The 21,544-nt window shown below is 57.8% G+C and overlaps 1 protein-coding gene across 3 annotated transcripts in view; it reads right to left on the reverse strand.

The window, feature by feature from the left end:
• Positions 1-273: 273 nt before the first annotated feature.
• Positions 274-21,544, reverse strand: part of LOC123932814 (SREBF chaperone) — a 70,107-nt gene continuing 48,836 nt past the window's right edge. Inside the window, exons 1-21 of one of the 3 annotated variants that reach the window (XM_045991448.1) lie at positions 17,811-17,945; positions 12,778-12,935; positions 11,757-11,977; positions 11,483-11,588; positions 10,654-10,826; positions 10,126-10,252; positions 8,562-8,674; positions 7,499-7,593; positions 6,206-6,304; positions 5,868-6,086; positions 4,705-5,081; positions 3,989-4,177; positions 3,710-3,911; positions 3,510-3,625; positions 2,777-3,296; positions 2,597-2,682; positions 1,622-1,704; positions 1,335-1,501; positions 1,094-1,174; positions 702-908; positions 274-619 (exon numbers count right to left, since the gene is read on the reverse strand). In XM_045991448.1, the coding sequence (XP_045847404.1) occupies positions 374-619; positions 702-908; positions 1,094-1,174; positions 1,335-1,501; positions 1,622-1,704; positions 2,597-2,682; positions 2,777-3,296; positions 3,510-3,625; positions 3,710-3,911; positions 3,989-4,177; positions 4,705-5,081; positions 5,868-6,086; positions 6,206-6,304; positions 7,499-7,593; positions 8,562-8,674; positions 10,126-10,252; positions 10,654-10,826; positions 11,483-11,588; positions 11,757-11,977; positions 12,778-12,935; positions 17,811-17,846 (3,621 nt within the window). In that variant the 5' untranslated portion in view covers positions 17,847-17,945 and the 3' untranslated portion in view covers positions 274-373. Of the gene's footprint in view, positions 620-701; positions 909-1,093; positions 1,175-1,334; positions 1,502-1,621; positions 1,705-2,596; positions 2,683-2,776; positions 3,297-3,509; positions 3,626-3,709; positions 3,912-3,988; positions 4,178-4,704; positions 5,082-5,867; positions 6,087-6,205; positions 6,305-7,498; positions 7,594-8,561; positions 8,675-10,125; positions 10,253-10,653; positions 10,827-11,482; positions 11,589-11,756; positions 11,978-12,777; positions 12,936-17,810; positions 17,946-21,544 lie in introns of those variants that run through there. The other 2 variants (XM_045991447.1, XM_045991445.1) reach the window with 2 other exon arrangements.

Raw genomic sequence — 21,544 nt, forward strand, 5'->3', positions numbered from 1 at the left:
TTGCTGCCTTGGGGGGGGACCTGGAGCCTCAGCAGCACTGCCTGAAAGGTGGTGCCTTTAGTGAACTTGGATGTGGCCAGGTTATAGGAGGACCACGGAGCCACCCTTGGCTTCCATGCCTCGGAAGGGTAAAGGAGGCAGGCCCAGAGCTGCCCCTGTGTACCATGCAGGGCTCGTGCTGGGGTTTGGGCATGGAGGGAGTGAGGCAGGGGTGCGGCACTTTTAGGGGAAGATGCAAGTGGCTCGAAAGGTCCGTAGCAGATGTGATTAAAAAAAAAAAAGTTTAATATTATTATAGTCACGAGGCAGGACAGGACAGTTCAGAGACAGCTTCTGGAACACTCAACTGTGCACCGTCAGCTCCCACCTTTGCTCAGTCCAGCTTCTCCAGCACGGAGGGCACGTACACGAGGCTGAGCTCGCTACCAAAGTTGCAGACAATGGCGGCATTGTCCAGCACCAGGATCTGGCGAGTGGGCTGGGCCTCACTGTTTTTCCCCAGGTAGACGGTCTGTAACAGATCCCCGTAGTTTAGGTCCCAAAAGGAGACACAGCCCTGGCCACCAGTCACCAGCAGGTTGTCGGAGATGACCCCCAAGCTTGCACCACAGCCCAGGTCCTGGAGACAAAGACAGGATCAGCTTAGTGCCTCGAATCCCTCCCTAAAATACCAAGAGTCCCGTGGCCCTGGATCTGCCCACCTGCTGAATGGAGTAGAGCTTGATGCCGGTGCTCCGGTCCCAGATGCTGATGAGGTCATCCAGGCCACTACTGATGACGCAGGAGGTGGTACAGGTGAGGGAGGTGACGTCCCCACGGTGAGCGAACATGTGGCTGACCCGGCTGCCCGTCAGCACATCCCACAGGCAGATGGCCCCATCTTGTCCTCCACTGGCCAGCACCATGGTCTAGGGGAACAGGTCCGGGGGGCCGGGTCACTGGGGGAACGCCTCTGTCCACGAGGGTATCCCAGTGCCCTGGGGAATGGGGGTCCTCCTGTTCTGCTTCCCCAAAGGTTCTGGGGGCCAACTGTCCCAAGTCCGAAACAAAGGCCATGGCTTGGTACCCAGTACCCGACCCGTGGCCCCCTCACCTGGTCAACGTACACCGCTGTGATGGCCCCTGAGTGGCCCTGCAGGGTGAAGAGGCAACACGAATCCTCCAGACGGAACACCTGGGGCAGGGGTGGGCATCAGATTCTGGTCTCGGGTGGTTTCCCAGTTCCATTTTTGGCCAGGAAATCCCTTCTCTGCCTCCTCTCCCCGGCTGACCCCAAAAGCTCGCCATCCCAGGCTAGACCACCACAGCCCCCACAAGACAGAGCCAACCCTCACTCTCAGCGTGTGGTCCTGGCTCCCGGTCACGAGTCGCCCAGCCGCGGCCTTCAGGGCTGTAATGGGTTTCTGGTGTGCACAGGGCACGGTGTGGGTCAGGCGACAGGCTACCGCGTCACTGCTGCTGTACACAGGGGATGCGGGGGAACTGCTCCGCCCTGGAGTCCCTGCAGACAGCAGTCCAAGTACACGATCTCTAAGGAAACACCCTGCAGGCAGCCCCCCCCCACACTCTGCACCTCTGCCCCCTGCCGGCCCAGACACCTGCTCAGCACAGGCCCTCTGACCTCGGAACTGCAGGGGGCTGAGGGCAGCGTGGGTCTCCAAGGAGAAGAAATCCAGCGAACCGTTGAGCCGGGCAGCCACAATCCTGGAAGAGAAGACTGGCTGCCGGGGGCGCTCCCTCAGAACACCCGAGCCCCGGGGCCACCGGACGGTCAGCTCTGCTGGGCGTATGGGAGCGGCCGTAGGGACCACGGCCGAGAGGCAAGCACCGGTGCCGGGAAACATGCTGACGCCGGGGGACCCAGGCTGCAACTCTCCTCTGCCTCTGTTTATCTGTGAAACGGGGACAACTACCTGCCTCACAGGGTGGTCACGAGGGTGCATGAGCTGACGTGTAAAGTGGCACCTGCAGAACAGGTGAGACTGAGTTAAAAGCCCTCACAGCCTGAAGCTAAAGGAAGGGCTTCTGGGGAGGGAGACGGGCCCCAAGGGGACTGTGTGGGAGCTGCAGGAGGCATGTGGTCTCACCAAAGAAAAGCAGCTTTGATCTAAGCACCACCCACCGCACTCCCTTTTTCCACCAAAAAAGGGGAGGATTTCTTCCCTGCCCAGCAACTCCTAGGCAGAGACGGGCATTTGCCCAGGGGTCCCACCGGCACAAGGCAGGGCCTGCCTAGAAGGCCTGAACCAGAAAGCCACAGTAGGCCACAGCCTACGAGGGCAGGCGCAGGGGGAGCAGGAGGGCCAGGAGGAGAGCCCGCGGTCACCAGGAGCTCTGAGGGCTGGGCAGACACCCTGGGGTCAGGGGCGGGAGAGAACGAGCAGAGCAGGGATGAATTTCCAAGTGTGGTGGGAACTGAAAAACATGGCCAGGCTGGCGGGGGAGGCTGTCGGCACTTCAGCTGTCACCCCCACTGTGGTGGCCTACCTGCTGACGGGTGTGGGGCTGAGTACTGAGAAGGGCCATCAATGACACAACGGGGAAGGGGCCAGGAAGGGCACAGCTGGGAGGGGGCCAGGCTGGGCAGCACTCTCACCTCTTGTCCAGGAATACGAGGGCCGTGATGCCCGAGGACACCTCCTCGCTGCTGCAGCGCAGTGTGCCCTCAATGGCGTCCCACACCTGCAGGTCCAGAGGCCGTTAGCGCCTGCCTGGCCCCAAAACCCTAAGTGGATGGCCCTTCCCCCCATCCCTCCATCCCCAGGCCCGGGCCCACCTCCAGGCGGCCGCTGCTCCGCCCCACCACGATAAGGCTGCCCTGCAGCTCCAGGCTCCAGATGGAGCCGTCTGCGCTGGGGGCCCAAGCCAGGGAAGGGGATCCCTTCTCAGGAGGACAGCCCCCCTCATCCTCAGGGGTCGGGGGCGACCCGGGCCCAGGGGAGGCCGGACGCAGGGCTAGCGTGTGGCTGGGCGCCAGGCCGTCCTTCTGGTACACGTGCTGCACCAAGCGGCTGAAGTCGTAGCCCGGGCCCTCTCGAGCACGGCTGCAGCCCGCCCGGTGCCGGGGCTCGGGCCGCGTGGGTTCGGAGAGCCTCGGTTGGGCCGAGAAGTTGGTGTCGATCAGGCATGTGAGGTCTGGCTGGTCCCCGAAGAGGGCAGGCGGGGGGCCCCGGGGCCGGTGCCGCAGGGGAGGGCTGTCCCCCGGCTCCTCCAGGCCCCCCTTCCCGCTGTCCGACAGCCGTTCCCAGCTCTCCTGCGCCTCAAACACGCTGCCAACGCCACTGTCACGGCGCAGCCTGCCGCGGGCCAGGAGGATAGAGTGAGGATGGAGGGAGGATAGAGTGAGGATGGAGGGAAGATGGAGTGAGGACGGAGTGAGGACGGAGTGGGGCGGGGGGGGGGGCGAGGACGGAGTGGGGGGGGGCGAGGACGGAGTGGGGGGGGGGCGAGGACGGAGCGGAGCGGGGCGGGGCGGGGGCGGGCCGGAGCGGGGCAGGGGCGGCTCCTACCCTGGGCGCGGGATGCGCGTGAGGCAGTCCCCAGTCTGCGCGTCCCACACACACACGTGGCCCGCCAGGCAGCAGCTCACCAGCAGCATGCCATCGCTGGCCAGACACTCGATGTCCTGCCGGGAGTGGATGGGAGGGGGCGTCAGCACGTTGGCCCCGCCCCGGCCCCGCCTCCCCCCCCGCCCCGCCCACCAGCTCACCATGAGGTGCCCGCGCAGCACCAGCGGCACGATCTCCGTCTCCGGCGGTGCGTAGCCGTAGTCGTCACAGGGCAGCTCCCCGCGCCGCCGCCGCCCAGGACCGCTGCCGGGCTGCCCGTAGTTGCGCGGGCAGAGCACGCGGTAGAGGCAGAGCAGCAGCAGCACGAGCACCATGCCAGCTGCCAGGCCGAGCGCCGCCACCCTGCGCGGGCGGGAGCGTGGTCATGCGCGCCCTCACTACTGCATCCCCTCCGCCGACCACCTCCTGGGGAGCCTTACTTGTACAGGGTGACGTCGCCGTGGGCCGGCATCACCCCCGGCGCCCTGGGGCCGGCCTCCCAGAGCCCCCCGGGGCCCTGCCGCTGCGGGGGCCAGGCGCTGCGGCCGTCCTGAGGATGTCGCCCCTCTAGGGCCTCCCTGGGGTTCAGACGCAGGGTGACGGGGATGACAGGCAGCAGGCTGATGTACCTGGGACCGGCAGGGTGGGGGCGGTCAGCGCCGTGCCTGCGAAAGGGCCCCTCCCCACTTCCCACCAGGACTGGCTCAAGGTGCTCCACTCCAAGCCCACCTTCTGGGGACAGGCTTCCCAGCATTGTTGGGGGAGGGGTGCGGTGCAGAGCCAAGTCCCTCCCAGCCCAGCACCGGCCCCAAGCCCTGCTCTGTGATAGGCACCCAGCGCGCATACAGCCACCACTGCATGCGGGCCGCCTCTGTCCCCCATCGGGGCACAGAGTGGTTGACGGCTGGTGGGTTGATGTCATTCCGGCTGAGGGGTTGGCAGCAACCTGTGAGTTCCCAGGGTGGGGCCCAGGGCCACTGTCTTGGGTTGCGTCCGCCCAGAGCATAGGTTCCTACCTCACAACCCTATGGGTGTTTCTTGGAAAGGAAACACAAAATTCAAAGCAATGGGTCTCCTGCCTGAGAGGGAAGGGATGCTCTGGGGACAATGAGCTGACACCCGGTGGGAAGGCGCCAGCTGGCACAGCCCAACTCACCTCTTGGCCAGTGTAATGTTGTAGTAGCTGAAGAGTGTAGGCCAGTGGCGGAAGGAGAGGGTCCTCCAAAGTTCCTCATCCTCAGGCCCCCAGGTTACCTCCGGGACAGGGCTGTCAGGGGCGCCCTCTGCTGGGCCCCCAGGCTCAGGCGGCTCTCCAGGCAACGTCTGGTTCTCAGGTAGCTTAGGGGCATCAGGTGGGAAGATGGAGAAAGCAGGGTCCGGGTGGTTGGCAGGCAGTACGCCACTAGGCACTGGCATGGGAGTCAGGGCGCCGTCGCCCAGCGGGCTCTGCTCTGTCACCTGAGCAGCGAGGTACGTACGCAGCCCTGCTGGGTCTGTGTACACCAGGATGCCGATCCAGACAACAGTGCCGGCCTGCAGGGGGGGCAATGGGTGCTCAGAGGGACCTCCAGGTGGCCCTGACCCCCAGCAGCCTTGGCCCTCATGCCAGAAGGAAACAGCGCGGGGACCTCAGGCCTGGGGGTGGGGAGAAGACCTCCCTTCTGCCTCACCAAGTCCTCCCACTACCACCTGAGCCAACTGTCACTGGAGGGACCGAGACCCCTTTTCATGGTCAAGGTTTGGGTTTCCCGCCCTAGAAATACAAAGAGTGCCCTTAGAACTTCCCCAAACCCCATCTAACAGCTGGGGCCAGAAAGCAGGCACCATTCCCATGGTCGGCACGGCGAGAGGGACCAGCTAACTGACCTGCTTCAGAGACGCCCATGGGTCCCCCAGTCCTCAGAGGGCCTCAGCCTTCTCCCTGCAGCTCCATGGGAGCGCCACTGCTGGCCAGTAGCCAGCCCTGCTCCTTTCCTTCCACGCAGCCCAACAAGTGAATGATTCTGGCCAGCATTTTCTGACGCGGGGCACTGTTCCATCCCAGAGCACCCCAGCCACCAGGCTCCTGTCCTGAGTCCCTCTAAGGAGATGGTGGCTCTTCTACCCGATGCTCCTGGGACTGCTTCTCTCAGGGATAGGCTTATTACCTCCGAAGCCACCAGGATCTGGGCAGGAGGGTATGGTGGGCAGCTTCCCAAAGCCCGGCTTCCTGGGGCCGTGAGGGCCCAAGGAGCACCCCCCACCCCCCAAGGCAAAGCACAGAAGTCCAGAGGGAACGGAGGGCTGGCCCTCAGAGGGCAGGGCGGGGGTGGCAGGTACCATGATGAGGCGCTGTGCCAGGCGGGTGCGGGCCAGGAAGTAGATGACGCGCAGCCTCTTGGGGAGCCGCAGGTTTCGGAAGGAGGACGGTTGCAGTGTGATGGTGTGGGGTGTGGAGGGCCGCACAGTCAGCTGCCGCTCGAAGCGTGCTGGCCGCCCCACTGGTTTTGCTGGGGGCAGGCAGGCCTCTGAGGGCAGCCGCTTGTTCAGGTCTGCTAGCTGTGGGGGACACAGTGGTCAGGGCTCGAGCTTGCTGTCCAGAGGTGGCCCACGACTGAGATCTGCAGCGCTCTCACCCTGGGCCACGGGAGGTGGGGCGGGGCACAGCACACTCCTACCTCCATCCGGCGGATATCAATGGAAAGGACAGTGGTGAAAAACAGCATCTGAAGGAAGAAGTCTGACACCAGGCCCACAACGGCAAAGAGACAGAACTCCTGGAATTAGAGCAGTTGAGGGAACACAATGACGTCATGGCCCAGACCCTGAGAAGCAGCTCCCTGCCTGCAGGCACCTCAGGATCTGTAGGGCAGTGGGCAGAGCCCAGCCAAGAGAAAGAGATGCTGCTGTGTTCTGAGTCTGGGAGTGGCCGAGAGGCAACCGGCAGTGCCAGCTGCTCCCTCCCTCCCTGCCCACCAGGGGGCAGCAGAGACACTCCCCCCCACCCCCACCAAGAAGGTGGAAAGGATGGGTGCTCTCCCTACACCTTCCAATCCCCCTAGAGAGGAAGGCCTGATCCCACCTGAAAATCTCTGAGCCCTAACATCCCGCTCCCCCAAAAGCCCTCCCCCACAGACCCTTTGGCCCTGCTTAAGTTCTATGACCAATGCCTGCATAGAGCCCAGGCCTGAACCAGTGTCAGGACTCCCAGAAAGCTTCCTGGCCAGTGACTGCACAGTACCAAAGGAGGGAGAGAGAGCAGGAGGGAATTATTTCTGCCCTGAAACGGAATACGGGTAGTGCCTCTGCTCTCCAAGTTCTGTCCATAGACGGAATCTGCTCAGATTTCAGTTTTCCTTCCCTGCCCTTCCTCACCACAGCTTCCACTCACATCTGGGGTAAGATAAAGGACCCAGCTCATGGTGGCACAGTGCTCATGGCAGCTCTAATGTCCCCAGATGGCACTGTGTCCTGCAGATGCCCTCTGGGTCACCCTATGTTCTCTGCTCACACCACAACTCAGCAGGCCTGCCAGCTCTGGGGGACGGAAGGGGAGGACAAGCTGCACGGCTCCCTTCCTGCAAGCCCTCAAGTCAAGTCTGCGCTCTGACTCGGCGTAGGTCCCCCTCCACCTGCTTGCAGCCCCACAGCTGCACGGGGGCACTTGGCCAAGAACAGGAGCCACTCGGGGCAGTGGGTGGTGGCCCTCTTACGGTGGGGGGGGGGGGGTTCTGCCTGGAGGCTGCAGAAGTGGGTCCGGGCTAAGCCCAGGAAGGAGGAGAGGACCAGCGCAGCACAGGGCTTCTGCCTGAGAAATGAGAAACAGGTCTGACTGGAACTGGGTAGAACTTCTGAACCAGGCCTGCCAGGAGCACTCTGTGCATGCAACAGCATCTGGGCAGCAGAGGTCCCAAGGCCAGGGTGTCTGTGCTGAGGGGTACGCCCGCATGGGCAGGCCTTGGGGTTCTTACCTGGATGGCAGGCACCAGGGTGAAGTAGCCAATGAGGATGATGCCCAGCTCCGTAGCCATGTTCTTCATGATGGACCAGCTCTCGCTGCTTAGGCCTGCAGGGGACAACAGGGCCATGGGGCCAGCACACGGGCAGGGTGCCCAGCCTTCTGAGGCAGCCATTCCACCACAGTGGCCCAGTGCTCAGGACTCTCCCAGTGCCCAGGCTCCCGGCGCTGCCAGCACCGCACAGCTGCCGCAGGGAAGGGGCTGAAGAGTACTGAGGAGAGCTACGGCCGCCATCAGGCGAAGGGAGAAGCAGGGTGCTGAGATGAGCAAATCCAAGAGGAAAGCCGAGTGCCACCCACTCTGGCCCACCCGTGTACCATACTGTCTGGTCCGCAAGGGCCTGGCCACAGCCGGCGGAAGGCCCGAGCGATGCAAGTGCTGGCTGTGTTCTTCCTCCAGCCCCTGCCCCCAGAGCAAGCCCCTGCTGGGTAAGGGGCCACGTCCCCTCGCGTCCTCAGAGCTCCCCATCTAGCGCAGGGCCTGGCCTCACAGCAGCTCACAAAGGCTTGTCGAATGAACGAAATGCCTGTCCTCGGCCCCGTTCCCACAGACCGGGGGTTCCGCAGAGGAAGTGAAAGAGTTCAGACTTCCAGGTCTAGGCTCTCTGCCCACTTTCCTCAGAATCCTGACCCCCAGCTCCTGGCACCGAGTCCCAAGGGCCTTTCGTGGCAGCGGTGGAGGCAGTGTCTCCGCAGTGAGCGGCCGCAGGAGCCTGCGCCTGGTGCGGGGCAGAGTGAGGCAGGAAGAGGAAGTACCAGGTGCCAGTCTGGACAAAGGGCCACGGCACACACGAGCCTGCTGTGTTCTGACTGACACACGAACCAGCACAAAGTCCAGTCTAGCAGTTCCGTGGTTCCTCGGGGCACATGTGAACAACCCCCAGGGCCCGGCAGTCCACACAGCGTCACACTGGAGGTCAGAGCAAGGGCGACCCGTGGGGCCCCCCGTCTCCTCCACAGCAGGAAGCGCAGCACAGAAGGCCCCCCCGGCGCCCCTCCACTGCCAGCCGTGTTACCTTGGGCAATGCGCAGCTTCACCTCGAGGTCCACTGGGGTCGAGACCACTGACTTGGTGAGCACCAACACGTTCTCTAACCCAATAACCACCACAAGGTAGGGGAAAATCTCGCTGCGGACAGAGAGGGAGAGAGTGAGGACAGTGCTGAGGAGGGCCCCCAGCACATGCTGCTTCTCCACAGGCTTGGGCCCTGGGAAAGCTGTGGGGTTTGCAGCCTCTAGCGGGAGGCTGCTGAGTGACTTCTAGAAGCACAGGGCACAAGCCCCAGCCCCCTCTGCCACGCCACACAGGCCCTCTGCCTGCACAGCTCTCAGCTTTCAGGCAGGCCTGGAAGCCCGGCCAGTGGTCAGCAAGCATCCCGGGCTCCTACGCAGCACACAGCGGCTGCCGGAGCACCACTCTCCCTGTCCCTCCCACACCAGACTTCGCTGGCCAGAGCAAAGGGCGGGGAGCCCTTGGCAGCACCCAGCCAGGCCCTCCTCACCTCTGCAGAAGCTATCTGGAGAACTACCTGCTCTCTGGGAGCTGAAGTTCAGACTACTGGTGAGAACTGTGAGGGACAGGTCGCCCCAGCTGAGGTGTACCCGCCAGGACCCCTGCTGTGGGGCTGTGGAACCCAGGGCTCTGAGGAGGGCACAGCAGCCACGGGGGATGGGGTGTCAGCCCCGTCAGGTTCAGAAATGGAAGCAAGTGTTCCACGAGCAAGGGAAGTAACAGAAAGCACAATATCACTGCTCCCACAACCAGCCTGAGCAGCCCCAGTAAGGGAGGAGCCAGGCAGTCAGCGGCCACTAAAGGACAGGCCGGGGGCGGGGGAGCCCAAAGATCAAAGACAAACACGGGACAGGGCTTCCAGCCCCAGAGCTGGAGAGAAATGGCAAGAGAAAGCACAGGTCAATGGAAAGGTGGCAAATTAGACTGTGCTTGTGTCTTTTAAAAACTCTGAAATGGGGGCGCCTGGGTGGCTCAGTGGGTTAAGGCCTCTGGCTTCAGCTTAGGTCGTGATCCCGGGGTCCTGGGATCGAGCCCCACATCGGGCTCTCTGCTCAGTGGGGAACCTGCTTCTCTTCCTCTCTCTCTGCCTGCCTTTCTGCCTGTCAAAATAAATAAATAAAATCTAAAAAAAAAAAAAGAAAAAAAAACTCTGAAATGACCGATTTTGTTACTAATTTAATGTTTTAGTAGTGAAAAAGGGAAGAAATGTACCCTTCTTAACCTCCGACCCATCTGTGCCCTAAACCAGTAAGAAGCGGTATGCACGTGGGTATATACTGAACACACACGTCCACATCACTTACACACGTGCAAAAACACACTCACACACACACACGAATACACACCCCACATGCATGCCCATACCTGCGTTATGTGTTATATGTATATACAGATGCTCTATACGTACATGAGTGTGAATACAAGCCAAGTAAGTCAAAGGTAAAAAAATGTACCTCTTCAATGTCAAGATAACTACGTGAAGATATGGGGTAACAGCAAGCATCCAATCCCGGGCAAGCCTGGAGGCTCTCCGGCCTGAAGCTCAGGGGAGCCTGGTGGCGACCTACCCGCCGTTGAGGGTGGGTGTCAGGCCGAAGAGTGTGCAGAGCCCCACGGACATAAGCAGCGAGCTGAGCACTGTGACCACAGCAGCCAGGGCCAGCCCCCACTTGGACTTGACCATGTCGATCTTGCCTGGAAGGCAGAGAGGGCACCTCAGGGCAGCATCTCCCCCAGACCCTGACCCACCCGGGGCCCTTCTGGACTTATCTCCCAGGAGCAGAGTGTGTCTGACATCTGAGGGAGCGGAGGCCCCTAGTTTAACCCAAGAAAAGAACAGCCACACATACTTCCCAGTCTCAGAGAAATGGTGTGTCTTGGGAGCCCTAACCCAGGAAGGGTCTTTTTCTGAGAAGCCAGAGAAGTCCCAGAACCACCCAAGCCCGAGACTCTGCCAGAAGAGGAAGCCCTGGCGTTTGTGACCGCTGGGCATGTGTGACCTCTCTGCCCAAGCCACCTTCAGAGCAGGGAAGCAGGTGGCCTGGAATGCCCGCTTAGCTTGGAGAAAGGCCTCAGCCGCAGCCCTGTGCACCTACGTGTGGAGAAGTAGATGTAGGCGAACAAGATGATATAAGTGGTCACGAGGGGGATGAGTTCGGCGACGCCAATCTCCTCCTTGAAGTGCACGTGGACCAGGCTCTCCGCCCGCAGGCTGCAGTTGGGGCTGGGGTGCAGCAGCATCAGGCGGGCCCGCAGGCTGCCCAGGAACCTGCTCGTGGGGGGGGGGGTGAGGGGCAGACTGTTCCTCTTGGGCCAGGGCAGAGACCATCCCTGGCTCATCGGGGCTGCCCTCCTCCCCATGCTGGAGGGAGCTTCCCTGTGGTGTCTGAGCTTCCCCACAGTCTCCAAGCAGCCTTGGAAGAATGACAAAGCTATCTCAGGAGCTCCTCCAGCTCCTTCCTGAACACTCCTTTCCTGACCTCTCATAGCACTCTGAGTGCCCAAGGCCCAGACAGCCGATCGAACGGAGGCATCTCCAGTGCTCCCTCCCTACCCAGGCACTTTGCTGGGAAGGCCTGGGGCCACATCGGGCTCAGGAGTAGAGACTCCTACCAGAGACTCTGGAAAGATCAGTGGAAGCACCAGGACAATGAATTTGCCTTAGTCCCTTCTTTTTCTTTATTTTTAAATTCAATTATCCAGCGTATAGTTAGTGCCTTATTCTTAACCAGGCGTCAGGTCATCCCTGCTCCAGTGTGGAAACATAGCCTCCTTCAGTCTAAGGGAGATAAACATTTCAACAGGACGCTTGAAAACTGCAAGTTCCGGGGGGCATTCTGGACACCCTAAACCAGAACAGGGAATACTCAAAGCCTCATGCCATTCCACAGCCCAGCCAGGAGCCCCGAGAGCCGCCGGCCTTACTTGGCATGGTAGCGCCGGAAGACCAGGGTGATGGTGTACGAGACCATCCTCTTCCTGGTGTAGAGGCCCACCCCGCTGTATTTCCCGGGAACACCGAACAGCAAGTCTGCAGACAGAAAGCATCAGGTACTGACAGAGGAAGACAGCCACTGTAGGGCCGCCAAGGACCCCTCCCTACCCCGACCCCAAAAAAACAAGGGGTAACCCCTGATCTGCCAGAGCGCCCATCACAGAGGACACGGTGACCAACCTAGGCAACCTGCCCTGGAGGTACCTTTGAGCGTGGCTGAAGTCTGTAGGGTCTTGGGCTCGTGCTGGTGGATCGTCCCAATGATGTCAGGATCAGCATGGAAGCGTTCCCGGTCATTCTGCCAGAAGTTCCCAGGGGACAACAGCAGGCATCCATGCTCCGGAAGTAGGTTCCGGAGCTTCCTGAGGCCTGGCAGCAGGTCGGTCACCTGCAGGCACACCTCCTCCAGGCCCCTGGTCCCGGAACTGTGCAGGAGAGAGCACAAGACACCTGCTGTGTCCGTGAGCACAGGGTAGGCGCAATGCAATGATGGGGAGCCCCTGTCCTCAGGTTCCCAGATGCCTAAGGATTAGGACAGTGCCGGGGTGGGGTGGGGGGGGCAGTTCTTCCAGGTGGTCAACAACCAAACCATGTGGTTGACGGACCGTCACAGTACACGTGAGGCCCCAAGCCTCTCTGAGAAGTGCGTTCTGGGAGTGGACACAACTTCTCACGCACTAAGACCCCTCAGGCAACTCGGTGGGCAGCTAGGGCAAAAGTAAGGAGCTTCATTTCAGTCACCAAAATGCGTGCCAAAGCCCTTAGTTAACGAAAATCCCAGAGGGGGAGGCGGCCTGTGGAGCCAGCACACCCCAGAGACCCAGGGGCTGGGTGGCACCGCCCGTGGGGCCTCAGAAGCGATCTGCTGGTTTGGGGAGGCAGGGGGTGCCTCTTCTCAGCCCGACCACCACCACATCCACATCTCAGGGATGTGCCAGGCACCAAGCCAGCTGAGGTGTGAGGCAAGCCTGGCACAGGGTCAGCGCTGATGACACCTACTCCATCTGAGACCTGAGGACAAAACTGCGCTCTCTGCAGAGGTCCAGGGGTATCTGGCCATGGGGACCCCACAGGATGCTGAGAAATGCAAAGCTGGTGCCCCCGCCGCTCTGCTCGCCTGCTCAGTTTCCACCGAGCTGGCTGGCTCCGTGGTTAGAGCAAGGCCGGCACCCACCCCTCCTGCAGTGCGGAAGGAGTTCAGGGAGGCTGTGAGAGACAGGGATACCTGTCTCTCAGCACGTGGTTCCGGATCTCTTCCACCAGCTGGAATGCGCGGGACAGAGGGGAGCGAAACACATCCACTGCCAGGAGGTTCTTGTGCCAGGGAGACACCGAGGACTTCACAAATATCTGCTGGATGTAAGCCACGGGGGCACCCACATACTGCGGAAGAAATGGGGGAAGGGCAGAAAGGTCAGCTCGGCACCAGCCCATGCTCAGTAAGGCTGTACTAGCATCTACGATGGGCAAACCATGTGAGGGCTGAAGGACAGGCCTTCAGAAATGAAGGTGTTCACGAGAGGCTCTTTACCATCTATGGACCACTTCCCTACTCGCTTCCCAATAGACCAGGGGTCGGCAGACCATGGCCACAAGCGCAGTGAAGCGCAGCACCTGCTTTTCTGAATACGGTTTTCCTGGAACACAGCCGTGCCCACTCCACTCTGTGCTGTCCCCGGCTGCTGTCACACAACCATGACCGCGGTGAGTGTTCAGCACAGAGACTGTGACTCATGAAGCCTAAAGCACTTACCACCCTGCCCTCTACGGGATGGGTCTGCTGCCCTCACAGAGGACCCTAAGCCCCCAACAGGGTGCGGCCTGTCTTACTGACCCCACCACTTGCATGTCAGTGGATTTTAAAGATCCAAAAACCCAATTTTAAATCCTGGCTCTCCAACCGTATGGCCTCGGGAACATGTATTTTTCTGGATTCCAGTTTCCTCACTGTGAAAGGATGTGACCGATATTCACCCTGCAGCATCGAGAACACACACACACACACACACACACACACACACACACACACACCCCTCCCACCACATGGACCCACAGACACACACGTGCATACAAACAGCACATGCAGAGATTACGTATTCATGGAAATCCTACCAATAAACAGTTCTGGTTCAGCTTTTCATTGCCACCACCCCCGCCCCCTGCAGTCCTGTGAGAAGGTGACTCCCCAGGCTCTCAGGACACGTGCAGGGGTTACAAGGGCCCAAGCCAGCGTCTCCTCACTGAACGCCACACCCTTCTCTCACTAGAACCGGCCGTCTGCCCTGGAAGAACTAACAACAGGCCCCTGACTGAAGCGTTCAGACACATAACAGGCATGTCTGAGTAATTCCCAGTGACAGAGAGGTCATGGAGCACCCCCAAAATGAGGTACTGGATTAGCCAGCCCAGGGAGAAATGGCGTGGAGCCGTGAGGTGGGGAGGGCCTCTGAGCGCACAGCCAGTCGGGACAGCACGCGGGAGTCCTGCCAGGTACGACCAGAAGTCCCAGCTAGAGCAAGGGGAGGCTGGGAGGATGCCTGCCTGAGCGGTGTGGATTCTAACCCGCTGACAAGGAAGAGCCCCTGGGTGTCTCTGAGAGGAAGAGACCAGGCAGAAGCCGTGCTCTGGAAGCCTCTGGAGTTACGGCATCATCCAGGCGGAGGCAGAACAAGACGGCCCAGCAGCCCTGACACATGGAGGAGCCGCAATCAGGGATTCCCAAGGGCAAGGTAGAACATGAAGAAAGGCCACTCAGCCACTTGATGATGCCCAGATAGTTCACTGCACAAGCAAGGTCAGGATGCTGAAGGCGAGCAGCAAGTTCAGGCCTCCTGACCGTCAAGGAACAACCCAAGGCAACCACCTGTGCCTCTGTGAAGTTTACGTTCAGGACGCCCTCACAAAGGTGCTGCGGACAGAAGGCCTCAGCTGCTTGTCTTTTGCACCGGACCTGGCTTGCTAGAAGCTGCCCAGAGGCACAGAGGACTCTGGAGGGGCGCTGGCTGCCGCAGGCTCTGACCTGTACAGCAGCTCATCCGCTCAACGCCCCCCACAGGCCTGAGTCGGGGAGAAGACACCTGAAGTCAAACAGCTCTACACGGAGACCCGCCCCAGGGCAATCATCCCCAAACCCTGTGAAGGACACAGCGGGTCACCCAGAGACAGCACAGCACCGCAGAGCCTCCAGCCCTGGTTTGTGCCCATTGGCCACAAGGCCATGTCACACACACCACCTCCTCTGCCCAGTGCCCTTTTGGGGCCCTCCACCTCCACCCTTAGGCCCTCAACTTCCTCCCCAGGCCCCTTCCTCCCAGCCAGGACCACTCACGCTACCATCTCTACAAGTGCTAACGAACGTGACTCAGAACCAGAGCCCTCTCCTGGGCTCTAGGGACAGCTCTAGAAGTTCTGGGAGCACCTTGCTCCCCCAATTTTTTAAAAAAAGTGTCTGCTTCGCAGTGTACATGCTATGACTACCATCATCATTTTTAGGGGAGAGGATCCATGGCTTTCATCAGATTTTCATAGGAACACGTAATCCCTTTGCCTTAGAGGTCTCTTTCTCTGTTGTCCTTCCGCCAGTGCTGGGCAGACCAGTACTCGTTCGTTGGCATGCCCCAGGGAATGGCTGAGTCCTATAGCACAGCCCTGCCCCCTGGCCTTGGCTGGGCCTCCCTCTGCTGAAGGGCTCCTGACTCACCCTCCCTGATTTCCCCATGAACTTCCCAAGCAGCTATTCCACGTCTTTGCAACTTTTCCAAGGTCTTGGTCCGCTCATTTAATGGGATTATAACAAACTTGCCACCCAACACAGGCACCCTCAAGTCCCCTCTTCTGGGCATCAAAATTCCCTTACCATGGTTTATTCAACAGGCACGAGCCTGACTCTTATCACCCACTATCTCAGTCTGGGTTCCCAAGGAGCAGAGCCCAAGACGGGTGGCTTATTTGGGATGTGCAGAAAGTACAGAGAGGGGAAAAGCACAAGCCACAAGGAGGGAAAGCAACCAACAAAGGGTGTTACCAGCCAAACGACCTCGGCGGTAACAGGTTTTAGCTGAGTCACCCCACCTAAGGGACTAGAGAGAGAGCTCAGGTATTACACACCTGCCCCTCGGCTCCTGCCTGAGGGCTGCAGCTAGGGGACACTAACTCCCCAGCACCTTGAGCTTGCTGCACCTGAGGTCCGCTGACACAGGAGATGCAGGGAGCAGCAGCTGGCAAGTGGATGGGCAGGCACTGAAACAGCAGCGGGATGTGGCCAGGGCCGCGCCACTCCCCGTGCTGCGTGCTGTCAAGTGAGAGACAGGCAGACAGACGCAGCCGTACCCCAACAGCGGCCACAGAAGAGGAAGGGCACAGGGATCCAGACAACCGCAGGCACAGAGCACAGACTCCCCGCTAGATGGAGCTTGAGGCAGGCAGTCTTCCACTGAGACCCCAGCCACCCCCACCTCCCGGCGCTCACGCCCACATGCCACCCCCTGAGTGGGCAGCACCCAGTGACTGGCTTCTGACAAACAGATGACAACGAAAGTAACGAGATGTCATTTCTGAGATTAGGTTACAAAAGATCATAACCCTTGAGGACGTAATGCCGCATGAAATAAACCAGTCACAAAAAAACAAGCACTGTACAATTCTACTTCTACGAGGTACCTAAAGTCAATTTATAGACACAGAAAGAACAGTAGTTGCCAGGGGCTGGGGGCGGGGCAGTTATTAAGAGGTACAGAGTTTCTGTTTTACAAGACGAAAAATTGCAGCAGCGGATGGTTGCACAACGTGAATGTATTTAATACCGATGAACTATATACCTAAAAAGGGTTTATGGTAGATTTGATGTTGTATTTTAACACACACACATGTACATACAAGAGTGTGCGTAACTGGAAGGGAAAAGACTGTAACTCTTCCTCTTCTAGAAGTCCCCCTCTTCTGGAAGGCCCACTTAGCAAAGAACTGAGGGGACCCTCAGCCAACACACAGTGAGGAAGGGAGCCCCCCAGCTTGATAGCCTGCACTGCCAGCAAGTCACTGAGCGACCCTGGAAGTGGATGCTCCCCCATTGGTCTCAGAGAGGAGCACAGCCTTGGCTGATACCTTGAGCGCAGCCTTGGGAGACCCTGACATCGAGGACCCAGATAAGAAAACCAAGGCCCAGAGAGATTAAGGATGTGTCCAAGGACAGAGCCGACAGGCAGCTGAGCCAGGATTAAAGCCAGAGCCACCCAATTCTCTAGCCTGTTTTTTCTCAACAGCCAATGTGCCTAGGTAGCTGGGAACCATGAGAGTTCTATAGAGAACTAGAAACAGATGGGAAGGCCCAACACGAGCAGTGCAGGAGGGGAGCTGAGGTCAGGGATCTCCAGGATCTCCAACCAGCAGCATTCACAGCATGCAGTGCTGACCAAGGCTCCTTGGAAAGCCCGAGTCCAGGCTCAGCCACCACCACAGACACCACCGGGCTGGCCCAGGAAGCCCAGCCACCTCTGCGGCCAGCCAGGTAGGGCTTCGTGTGAAGTTCAGGTTTCCCGGTGAGCCGGTCTAGGGAAGCCAGGCTAGTGCAAGAGACCTCAACCTCAGGCTTGTTTTGTTCGTTGTTTTTTTTTTTTTTTCTTAAACACAGTCCTTCCTCCACACTCAGAGCAACCTAGAGCTCCAGGGAGTTTACCTTTATCCTGACACACCCAGGGCTCTGCAGAACGTGACAGAGGATACCTGTTACTCAGCAATTCTGAAAAACAGAACTCCTGATCCTTGTCTTCCAGCCCTGGGCATGTGAGGGGGTGTGGTGGGCGGTCGGTGGGGGGCAGGCTCAGGGGACTCATCTGGGTTCAATTTCTAGTGCCAGCCGGGGCAGTGTGCCTTGGACAATGGTGTCTGTACTCTCTAAGCCCCCAGACTCTTACTAGGGATAGAGTCCCAGACCTCACACCTCACTGTGAGGACCCAAGAAAACACCACATATAACCATCCAGCAAAGTGTCTAGCCAAAAATATGAAGTTACATTACAATGGCTTAAAACTATTAAAACTAGATTTGGCTTCTCCTGCAGATGAACCCTTCCACTCCTTTCACACACCCACCCTTCTCCTAAGCATGGTCACCTCATCTCTAAGTTTCTCCACGTTTAATACAACTGATCTTCCTAATGACACTTTCTCATGTCCTTGCCTCTGGGGGACTGGCTTCCCACTGCCCATACAATCAAGGTTGAAACCCCACCACCTCGGATTCAACTTGGCCCCACCTACCTTATCGCCTATCACGGTCCAAGAGAAATGCCTCATTTTACATTCCTGGTCTGCTAAGTAAGCCACCCAGTTTCTCTGTTCAACAAGAAGCTTTTCTTCAGCAACTACTATGTTAAAATACCAGACTATACCCGCTTAAATAGAACACAATTCCTACCGGGTGGAAACACAGAGCAGAGAGGAGAAGCAGGGCAAGAAAGCTGGGGAAGGCTTCCTGGAGAGAATGGCACTGAGCTCGGGCTAAAGGGCTTGCAGGCCTGCTGTGCCCAAGAGGACAATCCAAGCATATGAACTTTGATCTTCCTCCAGGACTTTGGCCAGATCTGATCAAGTACAGTGACAGCCACAAATGTGTCAAATGCAAGTGATGGGCCAGGTATGGCACTAAGCCTTTGCATGCCTTGTCTAATCTTCTGACAATGTATGATATGGATTCATCCCCATTTTATGAATGTGGAAACAAGGGCATGAAGTTGTAAAGAAACTTGCCCAAGGTCACACAAGTGTGGGAAATGGAAAGCTTCTACCATTTCTGCTTTGTTCTTCTCTTCCTCTGGTAAAAACATCCCCCTTTGCAGAAAGTGCCCCTCCCATGCTGACAAGGCTGAGTTAGTGACTCCAAGATAGGGTGGGCCTGACTCAGAGTACCAGGACCAGGCAGAGTGGATCAGAGACCTCTCTACAGGACCCACAAAGGCAAGACCACAGAGCGTAGCTATGGCATCCCATTGTGGGGACACTAAAGCAAAAGGGGAGAAAAAGCATATGGAAAGACTGGCAATTCAATAAAAAGAAATCCAAATGACTTCATTCAAAATAGGCACTTGCAAACAGCAAAAGAAGACATGCAAATACAGTAAGCACTTGACATTAATCATCTGGGAAAGGCAAATGGAAACCACAATGAGATTTCTCTATGTATCCATTAAAAAGCCTTTTTAAAAAAGATTTTATTTATTTATTTGAGAGAGAGAGAGAATGAGAGACAGCGCGAGCAAGTGAGCATGAGAAGGGGGAGGGTCAGAGGGAGCAGACTCCCTGCTGAGCAGGAGCCCAATGTGGGACTTGATCCCAGGACTCCAGGATCATGACCTGAGCCAAAGGCAAGACGCTTAACCAACTGACCCACCAAGCACCCTAGAAAACCTTTTTAAACACTTGTAGCAAGGGCACCTGGGTGGCTCAGTGGGTTAAAGCCTCTGCCTTCGGCTCAGGTCATGACCCCAGGGTCCTGGGATGGAGCCCCACATCGGGCTCTCTGCTCAGCGGGGAGCCTGCTTCCCCCTCTCTCTCTGCCTGCTTCTCTGTCTACTTGTGATCTCTGTCAAATAAATAAATAAATAATAAAATCTTTAAAAAAAAAAAAACTTGTAGCAAGAGCTTTATGGTATAAAGACAACACTATTAATGTATGGAAATTTAAAAAGTAACTTAGGAGGCTGATGTATGTGAAAAGAATGATGCTTCACCCCTGCAGTCCTCCCCAAACCCACAACCCCAGTCTAATCTGGAGGAAAAACCAGAAACCTGCCCCCCCCCACCTCGGCCTGGCCCATGGGCGGCTCTACAAAACACCTGGCGGCCACTGGAGCTGCCAAGCTCATCCAAGACCAGGAAGGTCTCCGAGGCTGCCAGGGAAGCGGCAAGCGCATGTAGTGTGGTGCCCTAAATGGGATCCTGGGAAAGACAAAGGACTTCAGGTTAAAAACTAAGAAAATGTAGTTTCCTTAGTTTCCCTTAGTGACAGTTTCTCCGAATTTCCTTGTTTTTGATAACCTTGACAGTTTTACGGAGTTGTGGTCAGGTACTGCATAAAAAGTCCCTCAACTGGGACTCATGTGATGTTCTTCCCATAATTAGGCTGGGATTATGGGCGTCTGGAAGAAGACCAGGGGCAGAGGGTCTGTCGCACCTCAAGGGTACACACCAGCAGCCTGATCTACCACTGCCGACCCTGACCCTGACCGCCTTGCAGGGAGGTATCCCTCTGGTTCCCCACTGTGAAGTGCTTCTTTTTTCCTTGTCTCCGTACGGTGTTCTTTGGGAGGAAGTTGCTACACACAGTGCACGCTTAAGGAAGGGGGTTATATCCCACCGCCTTGAGGGCAGAGTATTTACATCAATATTTCGTATTTTTTGCCCAAATTTGTCTATTTCCCCCATTTACTTATTTGATCATATGAACTCAGATACTTATTTTATACTTTGGGCTATAATCCAATCCAATACTTTGCTTTATTGCAAAATATATTTTATTTTCCAGCACTGACCACCGGGAGCTCTTTCAGTCGGTTCCTGTGTCCCTCTGACATGTATCATATTTATTTTATTTTATTTTTTAAAATATTTTATTTATTTATTTGTCAGAGAGAGAGAGAGCACGCACAGGCAGGCGGAGGCAGGCGGAGGCAGAAGGAGAAGCAGGCTCCCTGTCAAGCAAGGAGCCCGATGTGGGACTCGATCCCAGGACACTGGAGCTGAAGGCAGCCGCTTAACCGACTGAACCACCCAGGCGTCCCAACAGACATCTTTGTCTTGTCTAGCTGGCCTGAGACCTCCCTGGAAGCTGTGAGCTCTACGTGTCCCCTAGATCACACCCTGCCGGGCACACCGCAGACACGCAGTAAACATGTGGCGGGAGCAACCGGGGAAGAAAGGATGTTCCTCATTCCCGGGTGGGCAGCAGGTGCTTGTGCTGTGCTGCCCGGAGCCTGAGCCTCCTGATTTCCCTTTGGAAGTGGTCTGCCCTCGTTCTCAGCCTCATGATGGAGACAAATGACGAAGCCAGTCAACAAAGTACCCGCCTTCACCCCTGGATCTGGGATGGGGAGTAACACGTAACCTCCCTTAGAATCAGCCCGGCTCCATCTCATCCCACACCAACGTGGGGCCGGAGCTGCTGGCAGGCAGATCACGAGTGGAGCTGATGGAGCGGAGAGGGGGGCTCCTTCTGAGGCCCAAGCAATAGTGTCCTTGAGTTCTAGGACTCTCAAAATTCCCTTCTTGCTTACCCTGGTTTGGGCTGAGTTCTCTGTTCCTTGTAACTAAAGCAGTCCTTACCACTCCTGCTTTGCTGGCCTGGATTTTGAGCACGGATTGTCCACGGAGGTAAGATGACTGACCACTGACCTGCACAGCCACCAGGTCACTGCACAGAGGCCTTCAAGGCTGGGGGGCAGGGGGTGCTCCAGTGAGGACAAGAGAGCAGACAATCCTCTGACTGCTGTGCCCGGCAGTTATCTGACACCTGCTTGCTACCATCATCCAGGACCGAAGAAGGGCACTATGGAAGTTCAAAGAGCTCACAAACACATCACCCCTCCCCCAACAGCTATATCATTAAATGCCTCCCCGATACCGTCAGGCCCACTGAACTCCTGGAGTCATGAAATATCCACCAACACAGACCACCCTGTTGTGACCAGGAGCCCTTGGTTCCACTCTGTGGTACAAGTGCATCAAGAGGTTAATGAGGGTAAAAGGCCTGAACCAAGAAGGTCCCAGGCTGGACCAATGGTCAAGCTGAGACATGAAGTCACAGAGCGAGTTCCTGCCAGCATCAGTGATGATGCTGACGTTAATGGACGGAGTCCTAGTAAGATGGATGCATGTACAGCTTAACACACACCGGCTGACCAGCTGGGTCTCTATTTAGCACCAGCAGGACGAAGTTTCTAACAAGGTACCGGATGGCCACATTACCCGCAAAGGAAACAGAGTGACATACCATCACT

Source organism: Meles meles, chromosome 20 (genome assembly GCF_922984935.1).
Source record: "Meles meles chromosome 20, mMelMel3.1 paternal haplotype, whole genome shotgun sequence".
NCBI lineage: Eukaryota > Metazoa > Chordata > Mammalia > Carnivora > Mustelidae > Meles > Meles meles.